The 19,946-nt window shown below is 44.5% G+C and overlaps 1 protein-coding gene across 1 annotated transcript in view; it reads right to left on the reverse strand.

Annotated features, from left to right (window-relative positions):
• Window positions 1-2,065, reverse strand: part of LOC144790746 (uncharacterized) — a 59,180-nt gene extending 57,115 nt beyond the window's left edge. The window contains exons 1-7 of the mRNA XM_078665454.1: window positions 1,808-2,065; window positions 1,658-1,702; window positions 1,480-1,548; window positions 1,303-1,372; window positions 1,036-1,120; window positions 763-871; window positions 366-477 (exon numbers count right to left, since the gene is read on the reverse strand). Of these exons, the coding sequence (XP_078521580.1) occupies window positions 366-477; window positions 763-871; window positions 1,036-1,120; window positions 1,303-1,372; window positions 1,480-1,548; window positions 1,658-1,702; window positions 1,808-2,065 (748 nt within the window). The remainder of the gene's footprint in view (window positions 1-365; window positions 478-762; window positions 872-1,035; window positions 1,121-1,302; window positions 1,373-1,479; window positions 1,549-1,657; window positions 1,703-1,807) is intronic.
• Between the last annotated feature and the right edge of the window lie 17,881 nt (window positions 2,066-19,946).

A 19,946-nucleotide genomic window follows, 5' to 3' on the forward strand; every position in this document is an offset into this window, starting at 1 on the left:
CGATCAAAAGACATCGAAGACATGTCAACTTGGATGCATTTCAAATGAATCCATCGGCGGCACTCATTGCATAGGACGGTGGCCAAACCAGACGAGGTACAATTACATGCACCACAGAGATCTAAGACAGAATCTAAAATTAAATAAAGAGAAACAATGCATCATGAAACGGGGGTACTGTTAAATGAACATATTGAAAGGAGTGATAAACAATCTACAGTTGGGAGACATTGAAAACAATAATAAGTCTTCGATTCATTGCAAACAGCCAAAAACACATAATACATAAAAAATGTACAGTTCACAATCCAAAAATACAGCGGTTTTATTTCAAAATAGAATATTGTTGAATAATTCCCTCTAACCTGAGAACTCCATGAGCTTCATTGCAATAAAGAGTCTGTAATCCTCCAGAAAAGCAGCATTTATTATCTCTTGATGCAGAACAGGATAACCACTTAGGTACGATTCGGCAAACTAAACAAACATCACCGGAAATGAAATTTGGAAAAGTAAGGGAATGTAACCTAGTAAATCTGTAAAAACAATTTACTGTTTTAAATTGGGGAAAAATCCATCAAAGCTCACAAAATAGCGACATTCATATCGTGAAAATAATCTTAAAAAACTTAGTCAAAAACAGAGCAACATACACTTGCATTATCACCAAAGTAAGTTCCACAGTTGGAACTTAATAAGCATAGCTTAACATAAAACCACAGAAGGTAACATAAATAGATGATAACAGTATAGCAAAATTACCAGCATGCAAAAAACACCACAATTGTAGCTGTCCTGTTGCTTGGCGTTACTTTCTACCACTAACTCCCATTGGTCATGATCTTTACAACCGATTGCCTGTAGGAAAGCACTTTACAAACATATCAAAGAGTTATTTTTCATATTTCTTCTACCAACAAAAAAATACAAGATGTAACTAGAATGAACAATTACTATCTTAAAAACATAACTCCCCAGTGTAACAAGACTTCAAGATTTACACAGATTTCAAAAACAAGTTAAGTATACTCTTACCTCCAATTTAATAAATGATGATGGTAGCTTGCAACATCAGCAACGATTGAGTCGTACAGAAATAAAAATTTGGACAAAGGTTTCACTATCTGGAAAGAAAAATAGAATGGAAAACAAGTATTGAAATTCAAGTCTTTTTACATACATTTCAGATTTCAAAACTTGTGAAAGGGAAATGCTAGCAGAGGGATTAATAAATTAACAAACATCAGGCATAACATCTATTACATGAAGAACACTTGCAGATAAAATAATTACATTTCACACTCACAATTAGTATCCAATGCATTCCCGTATTGGTGGGACACAGGACAGTCTCTTTTTCAAAAAGAGGAAGCTATGAAATAAAGAACAAAATAAATATATTCAATATTCTCACAAAATTGAATAACACAATTATCAGATAAAACAAATCAGATGCAGGAAAGACATAACAGGATTTACCCGGCAAGAAGATGATGGATAATTGCCACTGAATACAGAGGAAGCCACTGTGCAAGACATCAATAAGCCCTAAATATTAAAGAAATATAATGAGGTGAGAATACTGTCTGAAAATGTACTTTAAAAATGAGTAAAAATAATAAGTTATCTGATGACTTTTTGTTTCAAAGAAAAGTACCTTTGCTCTTCGCATACATAGTCTTGACAGATAAGCATCTATCACCTTCAAAAGTATAAGAAGAAAAACTGTCCATTAAGACTTGCACTAAAATGACAAGCATACAAAAGTACAGTACGTACACTAAAATTTTTTATAAAGTAAGCATACCTCGTCACATATCCATTCATTAGGTTTCAAAGTAGCAAACGAAGAATCATATAGTTTATAACTTGAAACTATTGCTTCCAACCTTCCAGTGATAGGTTTATTCCACACATCGAGAACTTGCTTCTTCAAAACACACTCAAATGATAGAGGAGATGGAGGCCATGATGGAGAGATTGTAAGCTGTGCTGTAGACGCAGAAATGTGTGGTGGAGTTGCTGAGAAACTTGATGGAGATGGTGCAAGCACTGCTGGAGACATTGCGAACCGTGCTGGAGACCGGGCGAGCCGTGATGGAGACGGGGCGAGCCGTGATGGAGACGGGGCGAGCCGTGATGGAGACGGGGCGAGCCGTGATGGAGACGGGGCGAGCCCTGCAGGCGATGATGAAAGGTTGCTTGGAGGAGAGACATTTTGCAATTCTTGGGAACTTGATGGTGACAGTCGGAGAGGTGCAGAACATGATGGAAGCTGAGAAGACCAACTATCACTGTTCATTGTGCCTGCAGAAACATTTTTTATAAAACATTATTAACAAGTTCATTCAATAAACACAGTACTATATCGTGTACTTATAACAAATAAAAACATAAAAATTGTTCAGGATACTGAATTCGTCTGTTCTTTACAGTATCGTGTCCAGAACAAATCTGTCCATATCACTTTAAGACAAACATAAAAAAACTGCACCATGATTAGTAGGTGAAGAATGAAAGAAGTGTACTACAGCAAGAAATTACCTGGATTGCTTACATTGTAAGGCCTCAACATGTCCAAATTAAAAGTTCTACTTAATACTGTGTTTTTAGCATTCATTAGCTTTACACGCTTTCCTTTTACTTCAGAAACAGTGTAGGGTCCTGAAAATCTCTGCTCCAAAACGCCGCCTTTTCTGGTGGAACGCCTAGTATTTTGCAATAACACTAACTGTCCTTTTTGAAAGATGTATGGCTGATATTTCTTGCAAAGTCTATTTTTAAATTTGACTTTCTGCCTTTCCTGGCCAACCTCTATATTCTGTTTTGCCTGTTCATGCAAGTCTGCTGTTCTAATTTTCATTTCTGCAACAATGGAGGCATATTCGCTTTCTGATGGTAGTACATACTCTTGCTAATAAAGGAAACATAAAAATTAATAAATGATATTTAATTGCATAGAACTAAAAGTTGACTTCATAAACACAATCGATTAACAAATAAGTAATACTTAGTGTGGAAAGAAAACTAAAATACTACATAGCAAGTTTTGCACACATACCAATTAACAAATACCAATATTATTTCAAGTCTTGGAAATCTCAAACCTGCTCATCATCAAGCTCACAAGGGAATTTTGGTTCACGACCCAAGTACAGTAGAAAGGGGGAAAATTTCGTGGTGGAATGCGGCTTCGATCGTAATGAAAACAAAACATGGTCCAAATAACGATCCCAATCAGTCTGGTGCTCATTCACGTACTTGGTCAATGTGCTGTACAAAGAAACACGATGTTGCTTATGTGTTTTTTAAAAATAACAATTCATTATTGGACAATCTTTTCAACAAACATATGTGATTATTACAGACTTAACATACAAAAAAACGTTAATGACGTTTAAAAGAGACACAATATCGAAACGATACAGCAAAGTATGCACAAGTCACAAAAATAAACACCTTGTTTGTGTGATTTTGAGCACATGGCATAAATCATCCGTAGAGCCAAAGTACACATAAAATCGATTGCAGCTCCATATGAATTTTCGAAATCTTATTTTACGGCTTACCTGATTGAGGTATTTTTGGGATACACCACTGCTAACCTATTAAGCCTCTCATTACCACACCCTATCCATTATGAAGTGTAGTAACCTCCCTGTTGCCCCTATCCCTCTCTCTGTAAAGCGATCGGATAACTATAAGATCTTTTGCTCGCTATATAACAATTTAAATAAATGAAGCTACGATTACCTTTTTATGTTGGCATTTGTACGCTCATCTAAACCATTTGTCTGGGGATGATAGGGTGCACTTACAGACCGTTTGATGTTCAACAGCTTACACATGTTAGCATTAACCTGAAAAGAAAAGTTCAGAACTTTCTAAAACAATTATGCAATACAAGTTAACAATCAGAAGGATTACAAAACGACTCACTACATAATTCACAAATAAGATAAACTATGACAATACATGAAAACAGGACAACAATGTCAGAAAAAGATACTTTGATTACCTCGTTGACAAACTCCCGGCCTTGATCTGAGAGGATCCTTTCAGGACTACCATGGCGCAGAAAGATTTCCATAAGTTTCAAAGCAACTTCAGATGCAGTCTTTGTTTTTAAAGGGAATGCCTCAACCCATTTCGACAAATAATCGGTTGCAGTTAAAATATATCTGTATCCAGCAGGAGTTGTTGGTAAGGGGCCCATCAAATCCACTCCTAGAAGCTCCCAAACACGAGTCACCTACAAATAAAACAATTGCAAAAGTATGGAATAAGAAATAGCAAAACATGATTCTGCGGATAGACCTTCAAATATAAAGTATGACTTTTCTTACCATACTTTTATCGGTTTTAACTCGGGGCACTTCATGAGAGATGGCTGTTCCTTTTGACATGCATCACAAAGTTTAATCTGCAAATACATAATTGCGATGCCCAGTTAAACATGATGTCTGATTATAAAAAAACGCTCACATTACAGCAGATCATAGTACAAACAAAAAGGAAAAAATAAAGAAGATTTACATTCAACATTAGAAATTGAAATTACAGGATACAATAACACTCACCCATTCTTTGATATGAGTTGACATATCTGGCCAAAAAAAACGGGCACTGATGCTTCGCTGTGTCTTATTAATACCGGAATGACCACCAAATGTCGAAGAATGAAATTCATGAAATATATTTCGGGCAGCTTCAGCACCAACAACAACTTTTCTCTTCACATCCTTCAATTTATGGAACAAATGTCCATCTAACGACAAGGAATAAGAAACAAAAACAAAGATTGACCAAACAAGCACGATAGAAATGCAAAGTCAACAAGCAATACAGCACATATTATACACACTTTCGACCATTGAGAATTAACATTACAAAATAAGATACCTTCACATACGAAGTTTTTGGACATTCGACGCAATGCATGCTTATCAACCTTGGTGAAATCAACTGGATACACATTACGGCTCAAATATGCCAAAAGCTGATTGAACTTTAAGGGATCCATTTTAATTAGCACTAAAAAGACAAAAAAAATTATTTCCAATATGCATAAACAGCATGGGGACGACATTAAAATAAAATGAAACCATCAAAACCTCGAGCATGTACAAATGATAACATCAATAGATGCCATACACTGTGAACTTTAAAAAATTATAAAGTTTTTAAGGAGATGATAAAGGGAAAATGGCATCATAAAAGATGTCTGACTTTACAGTACAAGAAAATGTGATATACAGAAAGAGATCTTCGATTTTTTAAAAAGGAATATGAATGTCAAACACTTTCTACGACATTAAACGGCTAATAAGACAACATCATTTTATCTCAAAGCTAAAAAATAGAGGCAACATAGAAGGAATGCTACAAAAAGAAGGTTTCAGTATCATTACAGTGTGCTAAGGAAACGTTACTTTCACTATGGCTATGGAAATGACTTCTAATCATAAGACAGCATACTGCTTCAATACGGAGTACATTAATAAGGATGATGATAGCAATAATGACATTCAGAGAGAATCAAATTAGAGCTCACGAAATGAGGTTTCAATAGATTAGTTCAAAAACAAATTCATTTTCTAACATTTTGCTGACGCCAGGACATAATTTACATTGACAGCTCATTGAACCACTTAAGTCAATCGATGAAACTTCGAAGAATACTCCGAAAAAAAAATGATGGGCTTAAATATCAGGGTGAGATTACAATGTAAAATGCACTCACCAACTACAAGGAACACAAGAGCCGTTTGCCGTGCTCAGAGAAAGCTTATTGAAAACAAGGAAGAGATAGAATACACACTGAAGTGGAACATATGCCAAACAAGGTTTGGACAGCAGACTGTAAGCAGGGCGGTGACTGTTATACTGTCAGCAGGGCTGTGAGTGTGACCTAGGCAACAGAAAAAAAATCACAATTATTAATGTTGACTCACATATTACAAACGTTGCACAATGAAGGTGTGATCAACAACTAATACTTGATAAAACACTTCCATAAACATCATTAATCACAGACCAGACACATGAGGTGGTTAACAGAAAAAGTCATTTGAGAAGGAATGGTCAGACGCCATTTTCTAAAATACCTAGATGCGTCACCGTTTTGAAATAATTCACACATTGGTGGGGTAAATATAATTAAAGTTGAACAAATGCAATGCAAGCAGACGCAAAGCACAATATTATTTGATATTTTTTGATGGCTGCATTTTCAAACAAGCAGTGGTAATGCAATAGGTCTCGCATTAGAAAATTTGGAGCTATTGGTCTTGTGAATGACAAATAATTCATTTATGTCTTGCTTTTTAAAATAGCTACATGGATAGCTTTGACATTTGCAAAGCCAATTGTTTTAACTTTTGAGAATGTGACACTTGTAGCATTTGGAATGCAACTAGTTTTTTATTTACGTGACTTTGATGCCAGCTCTGGGCGTTAGGCCACATATCTAGAGAGTACGACAGTGCAGCAGAGAAAAGACAGAGCACGCACACGCCCACCACAATTAGGCCTAGAGCACGCCTTGGAAGAGACTCTGGAGGACACTAGCGTTTACAGTCAAGGCTAAAATCGTGCACCGTTCTCTACCACTGGTTAGGCATTCGCTGCTACCAAAAAGGCGCCATTCCGAAGAGTAACTCGATGCGTCACAGTTTAAGAAAAAAATATGGGTGGGGTCCATAGATTTCCATAAGCAGATAGGAAATGCAAGCACATGCACGACATTTATTTTCAATTTGTGAGGAATAGAACTTAAACAGTAAAGTTTGGAGTTTTAAAGCAGAAACTATTACAAGTAACTATTACGCTGGCTGCACAAGCACCGTGATGGGGCCACATAAACGACAGAGCACGCACACGCCCACCACAATTAGGCCTAGAGCACACCTTGGAAGAGACTCTGGAGGACACTAGCGTTTACAGTCAAGGCTAAAATCGTGCACCGTTCTCTACCACTGGTTAGGCATTCGCTGCTACCAAAAAGGCGCCATTCCGAAGAGTAACTCGATGCGTCACAGTTTAAGAAAAAAATATGGGTGGGGTCCATAGAATTCCATAAGCAGATAGGAAATGCAAGCACATGCACGACATTTATTTTCAATTTGTGAGGAATAGAACTTAAACACAGTAAAGTTTGGAGTTTTAAAGCAAAAACTATTACAAGTAACTATTACGCTGGCTGCACAAGCACCGTGATGGGGCCACATAAACGACAGAGCACGCACACGCCAACCACGATTAGACCTAGAGCACGCCTCGGAAGAGACTCTGGAGGACACTAGCGTTTACAGTCAAGGCTAAAATCGTGCACCGTTCTCTACCACTGGTCAGGCATTCGCTGCTACCAAAAAGGCGCCATTCCGAAGAGTAACTCGATGCGTCACAGTTTAAGAAAAAAATATGGGTGGGGTCCATAGAATTCCATAAGCAGATAGGAAATGCAAGCACATGCACGACATTTATTTTCAATTTGTGAGGAATAGAACTTAAACACAGTAAAGTTTGGAGTTTTAAAGCAGAAACTATTACAAGTAACTGTTACGCTGGCTGCACAAGCACCGTGATGGGGCCACATAAACGACAGAGCACGCACACGCCCACCACAATTAGGCCTAGAGCACGCCTTGGAAGAGACTCTGGAGGACACTAGCGTTTACAGTCAAGGCTAAAATCGTGCACCGTTCTCTACCACTGGTTAGGCATTCGCGGCTACCAAAAAGGCGCCATTCCGAAGAGTAACTCGATGCGTCACAGTTTAAGAAAAAAATATGGGTGGGGTCCATAGAATTCCATAAGCAGATAGGAAATGCAAGCACATGCACGACATTTATTTTCAATTTGTGAGGAATAGAACTTAAACACAGTAAAGTTTGGAGTTTTAAAGCAAAAACTATTACAAGTAACGAAGGGGAACATGGCGGACCTACATGCAGAAATCTACTATTATGCTGGCTGCCATCGAAAACCGTCGAAAATTACTTCTACATTTCGGTATGTGGCGCAATAGTAAAAGTGAAATGGGTTTTAGCCGCCGACAAGAAAAAACAGACGTGTGGCGCATTAGTAAAAGGAACATTTCGGTATGTGGCGCATTAGTAAAAGGAACATGGCTTTTAGACGCCGACAAAAAAACACAGACATCGATCAATAATTCAATATGCGCACTACTAAAAGGAACATTTAATAACTAAAAATTTACTATAACAATCACTAGAGCAATGACAACATTTTAAAAAAAGAAGGAGCGATTACTAAAAGGAACATTTAATACAGAACAACCACTTACAATCACAATACCAAGAACAAGTATAAAGCAGCAAAAGACAAGAGCAAAGGAAAGACTCACCGCTGAACAGCTTAAAAAGAATTTCACGAACAACGTCGTGGGATTATATACACAACAGAATTAGATGATTGGTTAAATAGAAGTGCAAGTAAACGTAAGCCTGCGATATGATTGGATGGACCGTGATTCTGAAATGTGATTGGCCTGCGACGAATGTGCGCAGATAAGGGGGTACAATGAATTATAACATACGTAGTGAAACGTCATGGAAACGTCACTGCGCATGCGCAATGTCTGTACGCATGCGCACAAACAGGGGGGGGACGCTCAGCCACGGGGGACGTTGGAACATGGAACACCGGGCCTGCCTGGCTCTGACTGAAGAGAAACAATGTATATTGATACTTTGTTTCTCTTTAGTCAGTCAGAGGGAGGGGGCGAGGGGCTCAGCCTGCACCTGCTTCAGACTCAGAAGGAGAGGCTTGCTTCAGCGCAAGCCTCTCTCACAGCTCCCAGAAGAGCTGAAGGGGCGTGGGGCCCCCCCTGGGGCCCCCTTCAGTAACTGTAGAGAGTGAGCCCCCCCCCCACTGCGGGGGCTGCGGGGGCGTTTGTTACGCCCCTGCTGCTGATTCTAACCCCTCCCTCCACTGCACTCTTCTTCATCACCCCCTCAGTCTCTTATTAACCCCTAAACCCCACCAGGTCTACTTAAGCAAGCCTCTCTCACAGCTCCCAGAAGAGCTGAAGGGGCGGGGGCCCGATGGGGCCCCCTTCAGTAACTGTAGAGAGCGAGCCCCCCCCGCACTGCGGGGGCTGCGGGGGCGTTTGTTACGCCCCTGCTGCTGATTCTAACCCCTCCCTCCACTGCACTCTTCTTCATCGCCCCCTCAGTCTCTTGTTAACCCCTAAACCCCACCAGGTCTACTTTGTAGGTCGAGCCTAGGCAGCGCTCATGCATTGCGAGGCATGCAGTAGTCAAGTATGCTGTGGAAGCCTCTCCTCTGCCCATATTTGATTGGCTGGTGTCATTGTCCTTGGTAAATGCTGGCTTCCGATTGAAGATGAGGCTTGTTAGTCCCTCATTGTTACTGCCCTGTCACCACTGGTTACCTCCCATGAGGACTCGATCTTTCACATTATGGCGTTACATGGTCCCTTCATAAGTCAGTAAGCACAATTCTTTTATTTGCACCGCAGTCTGCTTTCACTTTAGAATCTTTATTTAATATGCCGCACGGGTAAAAGGGAGCAGTTTATACTCCCTAATCTAACAAGCATTTGCAATGCAATAGGTCTCGCATTTACACGAGTTTTAGCTATTGACATTGCAAACAATGCCTTTTTTTGTTTGCTTTTAACACATAATTAAGGCAGTCATTTACAATGTCAATAGCTTAAAATCGCGTAAATGCAAGACCTTTTGCCATGCAAAGGCTTGTGTTTTTTTAAGAAGCGGGTCTGCCCCGTAACACGGGCCAGCTTTCAATCACTTTAACCCGGCATTATCTAGTCTTTCAACTCACCTTTCTCCTAAGTAAAATGAAACTAGAAAGGATTAGCGAGTTAAGTCATGTGAGTTCCAGGTTGCACATAATGTGCTAATGGGCTGAAGCAGATGACAGCACATCTGTGTTACATGTCATCTGTATTAAAGCCACCCGATTGGTTGTTTTGAAAAGCCTGTTTTATTACCACAACCAGTACCCCAATTGGGATTCCATATAAAGGCCTTGCAAAGACAATAGGATGTCTTCACTTGGTGCAAATAGAAATATTCGTACCACTTTATATTTATGTGGTGTGGCCAACTGGCATGGGCGCAAATTCAGGACGATGAGAAATTTCAGGACAAATGGTCGAAATTCAGGACAGAAAGGTATGCTTCACAGATGCATCAGTGGAGGTCATGCAATAGTCAAATAAATATGCAGTCCAAAAAGAACCCGTAAAAGAAATTATGTACATAACTCCAAAATGATGGACGGTGCATGAAATTTATGGATGGTTGGTCACCCTATACTTCTGCGCTGACCTTTTACCATTAGGCAGTTGATTCACACTGAATCACAGCCAGTTATCTGTTCCCAATGCTGACCAATGTGCACATTAACACATGGTTATATATTGGTTTCCCGTTCGGTTTTTATACCTGAACTAGTATTCACTACTTTTTCAAATGTACTGCCCTATCTCCTGTTGTACACCTGGAGTACAGGAGTTAGTAAAGCTAATGTGAGCACAAAAGTATAGAATGCAGCTCCTCTTACTGTTACTTGCTTCACATCAAAGAATATCCCGACACCTACTCCGTTCCCTACGGGCTTGCTTTGTCACGTGGTCTCACCATTCAATTGCACCAATATAAAATACGGTAAAGTTCTTGCATTTCAATCTCCGTGATTAAGCGTTAAATTCTTTAAAATGCAAAAGCCTTGCATTATTTGTTGCTTGCTTAGCGGCCATTTTGCATTAAAAGCAGGTTATACTGTAAAGGCTACCTAGAGTGTTTTATTTCCAGTATGTGGCAGTCATTGGGATAGTAAAACTTGGTGGAAGAAGGCGTAAAGGGGTATATTGCCACATGTAAGTGAGCAGGAAACAGGTTAAGATAAGCAGGGGGGGGGGGGGAGAACGTTCTAGCTCAGGTGCACTTACTGGTGGACATATTGCAGCACCACTGGAAAAGCCAAATGAAGCGCCATGGAAACATTAACACCCCCAGTATACATTGCGGGCGAAGGACCTGGGATAGAAAACAAAGCAGATTTGTACTTCGTGAAATTAGACCCACATGACTAAATCAGTCCATTTCTAGAATTCAAAATGGACAGGTTACTTAAGTGGCTAATCAATTTTTTCAATGTTCATGGGGGCGCACCAAAATAGAAGTCCAAGAAAGAGTAAGTAGAAAATGTTCTTTATTTATCTTTGTCCATTTAAAATACACGTCATCAATAAAATATGCAACGAGTTCAGCCAACGCGTTTCACTCCCTACCAAGGAGTTTCTTCAGGGCACTGCAATTCTTTTTGGTATGTTACGTTCAGGAGTTTCCTCTATTAACACGCTAGTTTTTTATGCCATTCCTTTGTTCACTCCGACATAGTTCCTGGAACCAGCCATGCCGAAACGCTGACATCGAACGTCTATTGATACAGTACCGCAACAACCTTGACCCAATACGGCCAGGGACGGATAAACAGTGGATTACCCGAATCGATCTATGGGCAAGACATACCAAGTCCTTGAAAACGTGAAAAGATAAGGGAAGACAGAAACTGCAGATTTTTAAGAACTATGTCGGAGTGAACAAAGGAATGGCATAAAAAACTAGCGTGTTAATAGAGAAAACTCCTGAACGTAACATACCAAAAAGAATTGCAGTGCCCTGAAGAAACTCCTTGGTAGGGAGTTGTTGGACCTAGATTACCCAAGCCTACATATGGTAGCTTGGCACAGTAGTGGTCTACAGCTAACTCAAGGCGTTGGCTAAGTACTTACAAGTCTCACTCACAGTAACTCAGTGATGAACCACTAAAATAAAGACACAACACCTCTGTTTGGAAAAATACCGTTACCTTTTATAAAAATAATATGTCTCTTTAGATTCAAATCATACAGGATACAACATCAATTTCTTTCAGGAGTAAACATTACACTTTTGCTTCGAGAAATTACTTTTCACTCCTCCTGCTGTGGAAAAAGGGCAGTAAACCACATTCTTTTGTCCACGATTCAGTAATGCATAAAGGTAACTCTTTGGTTGGTTAAGAGAATCCCATTAGCTTCACACTCTGTAAGGTTACTTCACGTTAATACACAATGTCACAATACTCCACCAATAAATCTACAGAAAGGAAGATGCAGTCTGTCAGTGCAATACGTTTTTAAAGACTCAGTAGCAGGTACATTACCCCACAGCTCCTAAGCACTGCTCAACTCAACAGAAAGACCTTGTTGTAGATCGTCACAGCATTACCGTCACAGCATTACCCACCAGTGATGTGACTAAAAGGGGGAGACACAATAATATTAGCAAGGTACCTCTCACTCTAATTTAAAGGCACACCTATCTAGTAGGGGATCTACTTCTTCAATTATCAAGAAACTGCAAGGGTGTTTACCCAGGAACCCTGTGATTCCCTACACAACTTCCTTCTCTTTCCTCCGTGCCACTTACGGGTTATTTTAGTTAGAATTAGGCAGTACACTAGCCCGCTTTCTCCAGTCAGGCTTCCCTGGACAGTTCAGTTTATGGTCCTAGACGTAGCCCCACTGTCTGGTTTCCTCACCCGGTGCTGCTGCCTCCCGTCCCCACACTACCCGGCTTACTTGCAGGATTCTGGGCGTGTTGCGAGTGTTTCCCTCACTCGCGCTGAAGCCTGGCAGCAGTCGGCTGTTGGGAAAGGTCGAGGGAGGCTTCCCTGGACAAGGCTCTTTACTAAAACGTCCGCTGTGGCGCTTCTGCCTCCTCAGGATGGGGGAACGGCTACCTGAAGCTCCGACGCGATCGGCTCACCTCAGGCGGCACTACTCCGCTGGGCATGCACGGAAGCGCTCGCTCTTCCGCCTCTGCGCGCCGGCTCCCAGGAAGGACGCTGTTCTCCACGGAGACGCTGCTCTGTTTCTCCTGGGCCTGCCCGATCCTAGGCCCCTCCTGCCTCCACAGAAGCGTTTACACGCCGGTCATGCGCGGAAGCGCCTACCTCCTCAATGGACGCGGCCGGTGCCCCCGGGGTCCCGACGCCGATCGGAGCAGCGCCGCTGCTTCTCCTCAGACACTTTTCACTCCGGCCTCACAGGAAGGATGTGCACACACGGCGCCCTCGCTCATCAGGTCACAACAGGCTTCACGGTTCCCCGACCTCACCAGGGCACGTCAAGGGGTCCACAGCTGTTTCGTCACACTGGTAGGTGTAGCGCTGGGCAGGGGATGTGGGAATGATCTTCAGACAGAGTATCCTGTCAGCTTCCACTGGGGTGCAGGTTGAGAAGAGTCTCCCTTCACACTCAGATGGCTGTTCTTCTCAGCAATTGTTGTATTGGGAGGGATTGGTCAGAGGCTGAAGGGGGAACAACCCTCTGAAGAAACTGTCAGCCTCAGAGACAAACTAGCTGCTCTCAGTGTGTCCACCTCCTCTCACCACTGCCTCACTCCTCCACTCTTGGGTCAGCACAAAATGGCTGCTGGTCACTGGCCTTATATAGGGTGGCCTGAGACCTGCAGAAGTCTCTAGTCAATTCTAGAAAGTTCCCTAATGTTATCCTATGGACCTGTCCTCCAGTAGTGTCCGTTATGGCAGTTGGTGGACACCATCTTAGGTTTCTGGAGATCCCTAGATTTTCAAGGGGGCTGACTAGGCCTCACAGGTTATGAGGGAAAAATGGCGTCATCGCCAAGGAACACCTAGCCCCCTGACAGCATTAAAAAATTCCTGATGGACATATGTAAAAATAAAAATAGAAACTCTGGGAGGCTAAGGGGGACAAAAATAAATAATAATGGTTAGAGTCTCTCCAGAAGCAGACAGGTCTAACACGCGTCCCCCCCAGCTGAAAGTGGGGAGAACTACCCAACCCCTTGGGAGTCCTCATCACTAAGGCGGAAATACCTGGATAGACCGTCTGCGTTGGCATGGTCCGCCCCAGGTCGGTGTTCCACCCTAAAGTCCATTCCCTGTAGGGAGATGGACCACCTTAACAACTTGGGATTCTCCCCCTTCATTTGCATCAGCCAACGAAGGGGGCGATGGTCAGTCTGAACTAGGAAGTGCGAACCAAACAGGTATGGTCGCAGCTTCTTCAGAGCCCAAACCACCGCAAAGGCTTCTCTCTCAATTGTACTCCACCTCCTTTCCCTGGGGAGTAGCCTTCTGGACAGGAAGACCACGGGTTGATCCAAGCCCTCATCATTTAGCTGCGATAACACTGCCCCAATGCCATGTTCTGACGCATCTGTTTGGACAATGAATTCTCTAGCAAAATTAGGGGCCTTGAGAATGGGAGCGGAACACAATGCTTGTTTCAAGGTCATGAAGGCTCGCTGGCAAGCCTCTGTCCAGACTACCCGTCGGGGTTGCTTCTTGGAAGTAAGTTCAGTGAGGGGGGCCACGATAGTGCCATACCCCTTCACGAAGCGACGGTAGTATCCAGTGAGGCCCAGGAAGGCTCGGACCTCTGTTTGAGTCTTGGGGGGCTCCCAGGCGATGATAGCCTCAATCTTTGCCTGGAGGGGCTGCACCGTCCCTCTGCCCACCAAGTGACCTAGGTACACCACCGACCCCTGTCCGATCTGACACTTGCTGGCCTTGATGGTCAAGCCAGCCTGTTGCAGGGCATGAAGAACAGCTTGCAGGTGCTGCAAATGGTCCTCCCAGCTGCTACTGAAGACAGCAATGTCGTCCAGGTATGCAGCAGAAAAAGCTTCCATTCCTGAAAGGACCCTGTTCACCAGCCGCTGAAAAGTGGCAGGGGCATTCTTGAGCCCAAAGGGCATCACACGAAATTGGTAGTGTCCCTGAGGTGTAGAGAAGGCTGACCTTTCCTTCGCCTCCTCAGTAAGGGAAATCTGCCAGTACCCTGAAGTTAGGTCAAAGGTACTTAAGTATTGAGCAGCTCCCAGCCGGTCAATAAGCTCATCCGCCCGTGGGATGGGATGTGCGTCAGTTTTGGTTACTGAATTCAAGCCTCGGTAGTCCACACAGAATCTCAATTCAGGTGTGGTGCCTGGTGGGGCAGCTTTTGGTACCAAAACCACCGGGCTAGACCAAGGGCTACCAGAAGGCTCAATCACCCCTAACTCCAGCATCTTGGCGACTTCACTTTTGATGTTGGCCTTCACCTTGTCCGACAGCCGGTAGATTTTAGATTTCACAGGTGGGCTGTCTCCTGTGTCCACGTCATGGGTACACAGGTGGGTCCTACCTGGGACAAGGGAGAATAGGGGAGAAAATTGCTCCAGGATCTGGCGGCAATCACTTTGTTGTTCAGAAGTCAGGGATGGCGAGAAAATCACTCCCTCCACTGATCCATCTTTTTCTTTGTACGAGAGAAGATCAGGGAGAGGTTCACTTTCTTCTTCCTCTGCTCCATCGGTTACCAGCATTAAGACAACCTCGGGCCTCTCATGATGTGGCTTGAGACGATTGGCATGCAGCACCCTGAGGGGCTGCCTCGGGGTCTTAAGATCCACCAAATAGGTGGACTTCCCCTTTTTCTCCAAAACCTCAAAGGGGCCTGTCCAACGGTCCTGGAGGGCATTTAGCTCTCCAGGTTCCATTACCCACACTTTCTGTCCAGGCTCCAGTTCCACTGGGTGAGCGTTGTGGTCATACCACTCTTTCATAACTGCTTGGCTGGCCTCCAAGTTGTCTGAAGCCTGCTTCCACAACTTAGCCATTTGGCTCCGGAAGGCCAGCATGTAGCTCACCACGTCCTGGGGAAGCTTCCTGGGAGTCTGTTCCCATCCGTCTTTCACCAGGCTGAGAGGTCCCCTTACAGGGTGCCCATACAAAAGTTCGAAGGGGCTGAAGCCCACTCCCTTCTGTGGCACTTCCCTGTAGGAAAACAAGAGACAGGGTAGGAGGATGTCCCATTTCCTCCGTAGGCTCTCAGGTAGACTCCGTATCATACCTTTCAAGGTTTTGTTAAACCTTTCCACAAGACCATTGGTTTGTGGGTGATAAGGAGTGGTAAACCGATAGGTAACGCCGCACTCCTTCCACATAGCCCGCATGTATGCTGAAAGGAAGTTAGTCCCCCTGTCGGAAACGACCTCCTTGGGGAAACCCACTCTGGTGAAGATCCCCATCAGGGCCCTTGCCACTGCAGGTGCAGTGATGGTCCTCAGAGGTATTGCCTCTGGGTACCGTGTGGCATGATCCACCAAAACCAGTATGAACCGGTGTCCAGCTGAAGTTGGTGGATCCAATGGCCCTACAATGTCGATGCCCACCCTCTCAAAGGGGGTGCTAACGATAGGTAGTGGTTCCAGGGGAGCTTTTAGCTTCACCCCAGTTTTCCCACTGGCTTGGCAAGATACACACGTCCGACAATATGTATCCGACGCCACTTTCATTCGAGGCCAGTAGAAATGGGGGACAAGCCGGGCAAAGGTCTTGTCCTGTCCTAGGTGTCCTGCCAATGGTATCTCATGAGCCAGTTCCAGTAGAAAGGCTCTAAAGCATTGAGGGACCACCAAGGCTCTGGCTGAACCGTGGCCAGGTGCCTTGGGCTCACTGTAGAGGAGTCCATCCTCCCAGTAAATCTGGTAGCTCCCTTCAATGTTTCCCGCTGCCTGGGCGTTGGCCTGTTGCCGCAGCCCCTCGAGAGTAGGACACTCTTTCTGAGCTTTGCAGAACTCTTCCCGGGAAGGACCTCCCTCCACATGCCACTCAGTAGGGATGGGTAGGTTCTCCAGGGAAGCAACATTCTCCCCTGTGGACTCCAGATCCACCTCCGCAGGTGGTCCAGCTGTCTCACGAGGTGGAGATGTCGAGGCAGGGTCCTCCGGCCTCTTGTCCTTCTCTCTGGCAGCCGGCTGGGCCATTGTTCCAGGCTCCAGCGTCAGTGAACTCCCCCTTCGGGCAGTCGCGGACCTTGTGCTGACACAAGTCCAGTCAGGGGGTCCCAGCATCGCAGAGTGAGTCTGGTACTCCACCCTCCTCCAAGCATTGTGCTCCATATCATTCCCTAACAGGCAGTCAACAGGCACGGCAGGGCTTACGGCAACTCGAAGTGGACCTGCAACCCCTCCCCACTCAAAGGGAACCTCAGCCACAGGGTAGTGGCCCAATCTGCCGCCAGCCATTACGGCGGGATGGAGTACATCTGGGATGACCTGCTCTGGAGACACCAGCTGACTCCTTACCATAGTCATGCTGGCTCCTGTGTCTCTCAGAGCCTCCCCTCTACGGCCATTGATGGTGACCCACTGCTCATACTTAGTAGTATTAGAGGGCAGCTGGGTCTTGGGAACCATCTCCTTATCTCCCAGGGACACTAAGGTGACATCCGCCCGCTCCCCTCCATTAACCAAAGGCATCTCCTCCCCGAGCACTACACTAGTGATTCCCGGGGCTTTTCCTCCAGTGGGAGGGGGTGGTCTTTTTGGGCATCTCACATCTCCTTTATAGTGTCCCACACCACCACACTCAAAACAATGAACAACCCTTGGCTGCTGGCTTTGGCCAGGGGTAGGGTTGCGAGGGGGGTTACTCTTGGGGATGAATCCTCTGCCCCTTCCTTGCGAAGTATTTTGTGGCCCTTTTGAGAACTCCCTCTTAGTTTCCCCTCCCTCTTTCCTCTGGGGGGCGCCCTGTCCTTGCTTCTGGGAATTCCCTCCAGTCCCCTTAGTCGACACCCGGGTACTAACCCAGATGTCCGCCTCCTCAGCAAGCTTCCTGGGGCTGGTCAGCTTGCTGTCCACCAGATGCTGTCTTAGTTCGGGAAGACACTTCTCGAGTAGGTGTTCCTTGAGTATGAGGTCATATAGTCCCTCATAGTCTCCTACTTCGCTGCCTCTTACCCAACCCTCCAGGGCCTTCCTGGAGTAGTCCAAGAAATCTACCCAGTTTTGCGTGCCCAGCTTGTAGCTGCCCCGGAACTTTTGCCTATATTTCTCAGGGGTCAACCCAAACTTCTTGAGCAGCGCTGATTTCATAGCCGGATAGTAGGTCTGTTCAATCTGGTCAAGGGCCAACAAAGTATCCCTGCCAGTGGGGGGCATGTATTTGTATAACCCACCTCCCCAGTGGGCTTCCAGAATCCCATGGGCCCTCAGCGAGACCTCGTAGGCGGCTAGCCATTTAGCAATGTCGTCACTGGGTACATAACAAGCCATAATATCTTTTGGTAGGTACGGTCTAGGTTCTTTGATGTTGGTCTGGGTATCGCTGCCACCATTCTCTGATTTGGGGGATCCTCGGTTTAGGGCTTGTAAATCCATCTCTTTGATGGTTCGCTCATGCGCCAACCTCCTATCCTCCCTTTCCATGTCCATCCTGGCTAGTTCTATTTTCAACCTCCTCTCCTCCCTCCTATCTTCCAGCTCGGCTTCGGTTAAGCCCCTGTCTGAAACGCTGCTGCTTGCCCTTGAAGGTATCCTGGGACCTGTCAGAAGATTCCCTCTCCCCATTTGGTTCAGCAATGCAGCCTCAGTAACAGTGTCTCCATCACCCACTTCCGTTTCTGGTTCCTCCCTTAGGCGAGCTTCTAACCATGCCCTTATGCTTGTCAGCAACTCTCCTTTCTTGGCACCTTTATTAAAAAATACCCCGTTCTGCTGACACCAATCCCTGAGTTGGGCCACAGTATTGGCTTCCAGCTCTTTAAGATTCACCTCCAGCTTTGCCATGGTATAAAATTACTCACAGGAGAAAACCACGAAGTGACCTGAGGTTAACCTCCACCCACCACCAGAAATAAATTTAGAAAAAACAAAAATTAGATTAGGAGGGCCGCAGGGAGAAAACTCCAGGTGGGGTCCCGTGGTTGGCACTGCGTTACTACTAAGTGAGTGTAAGCACAAATCCGTGATCCCACCGCTGAAACACCAATTATGTTGGACCTAGATTACCCAAGCCTACATATGGTAGCTTGGCACAGTAGTGGTCTACAGCTAACTCAAGGCGTTGGCTAAGTACTTACAAGTCTCACTCACAGTAACTCAGTGATGAACCACTAAAATAAAGACACAACACCTCTGTTTGGAAAAATACCGTTACCTTTTATAAAAATAATATGTCTCTTTAGATTCAAATCATACAGGATACAACATCAATTTCTTTCAGGAGTAAACATTACACTTTTGCTTCGAGAAATTACTTTTCACTCCTCCTGCTGTGGAAAAAGGGCAGTAAACCACATTCTTTTGTCCACGATTCAGTAATGCATAAAGGTAACTCTTTGGTTGGTTAAGAGAATCCCATTAGCTTCACACTCTGTAAGGTTACTTCACGTTAATACACAATGTCACAATACTCCACCAATAAATCTACAGAAAGGAAGATGCAGTCTGTCAGTGCAATACGTTTTTAAAGACTCAGTAGCAGGTACATTACCCCACAGCTCCTAAGCACTGCTCAACTCAACAGAAAGACCTTGTTGTAGATCGTCACAGCATTACCCACCAGTGATGTGACTAAAAGGGGGAGACACAATAATATTAGCAAGGTACCTCTCACTCTAATTTAAAGGCACACCTATCTAGTAGGGGATCTACTTCTTCAATTATCAAGAAACTGCAAGGGTGTTTACCCAGGAACCCTGTGATTCCCTACACAACTTCCTTCTCTTTCCTCCGTGCCACTTACGGGTTATTTTAGTTAGAATTAGGCAGTACACTAGCCCGCTTTCTCCAGTCAGGCTTCCCTGGACAGTTCAGTTTATGGTCCTAGACGTAGCCCCACTGTCTGGTTTCCTCACCCGGTGCTGCTGCCTCCCGTCCCCACACTACCCGGCTTACTTGCAGGATTCTGGGCGTGTTGCGAGTGTTTCCCTCACTCGCGCTGAAGCCTGGCAGCAGTCGGCTGTTGGGAAAGGTCGAGGGAGGCTTCCCTGGACAAGGCTCTTTACTAAAACGTCCGCTGTGGCGCTTCTGCCTCCTCAGGATGGGGGAACGGCTACCTGAAGCTCCGAC

This window comes from Lissotriton helveticus, chromosome 11, assembly GCF_964261635.1.
Source record: "Lissotriton helveticus chromosome 11, aLisHel1.1, whole genome shotgun sequence".
Classification (NCBI taxonomy): Eukaryota; Metazoa; Chordata; class Amphibia; order Caudata; family Salamandridae; genus Lissotriton; species Lissotriton helveticus.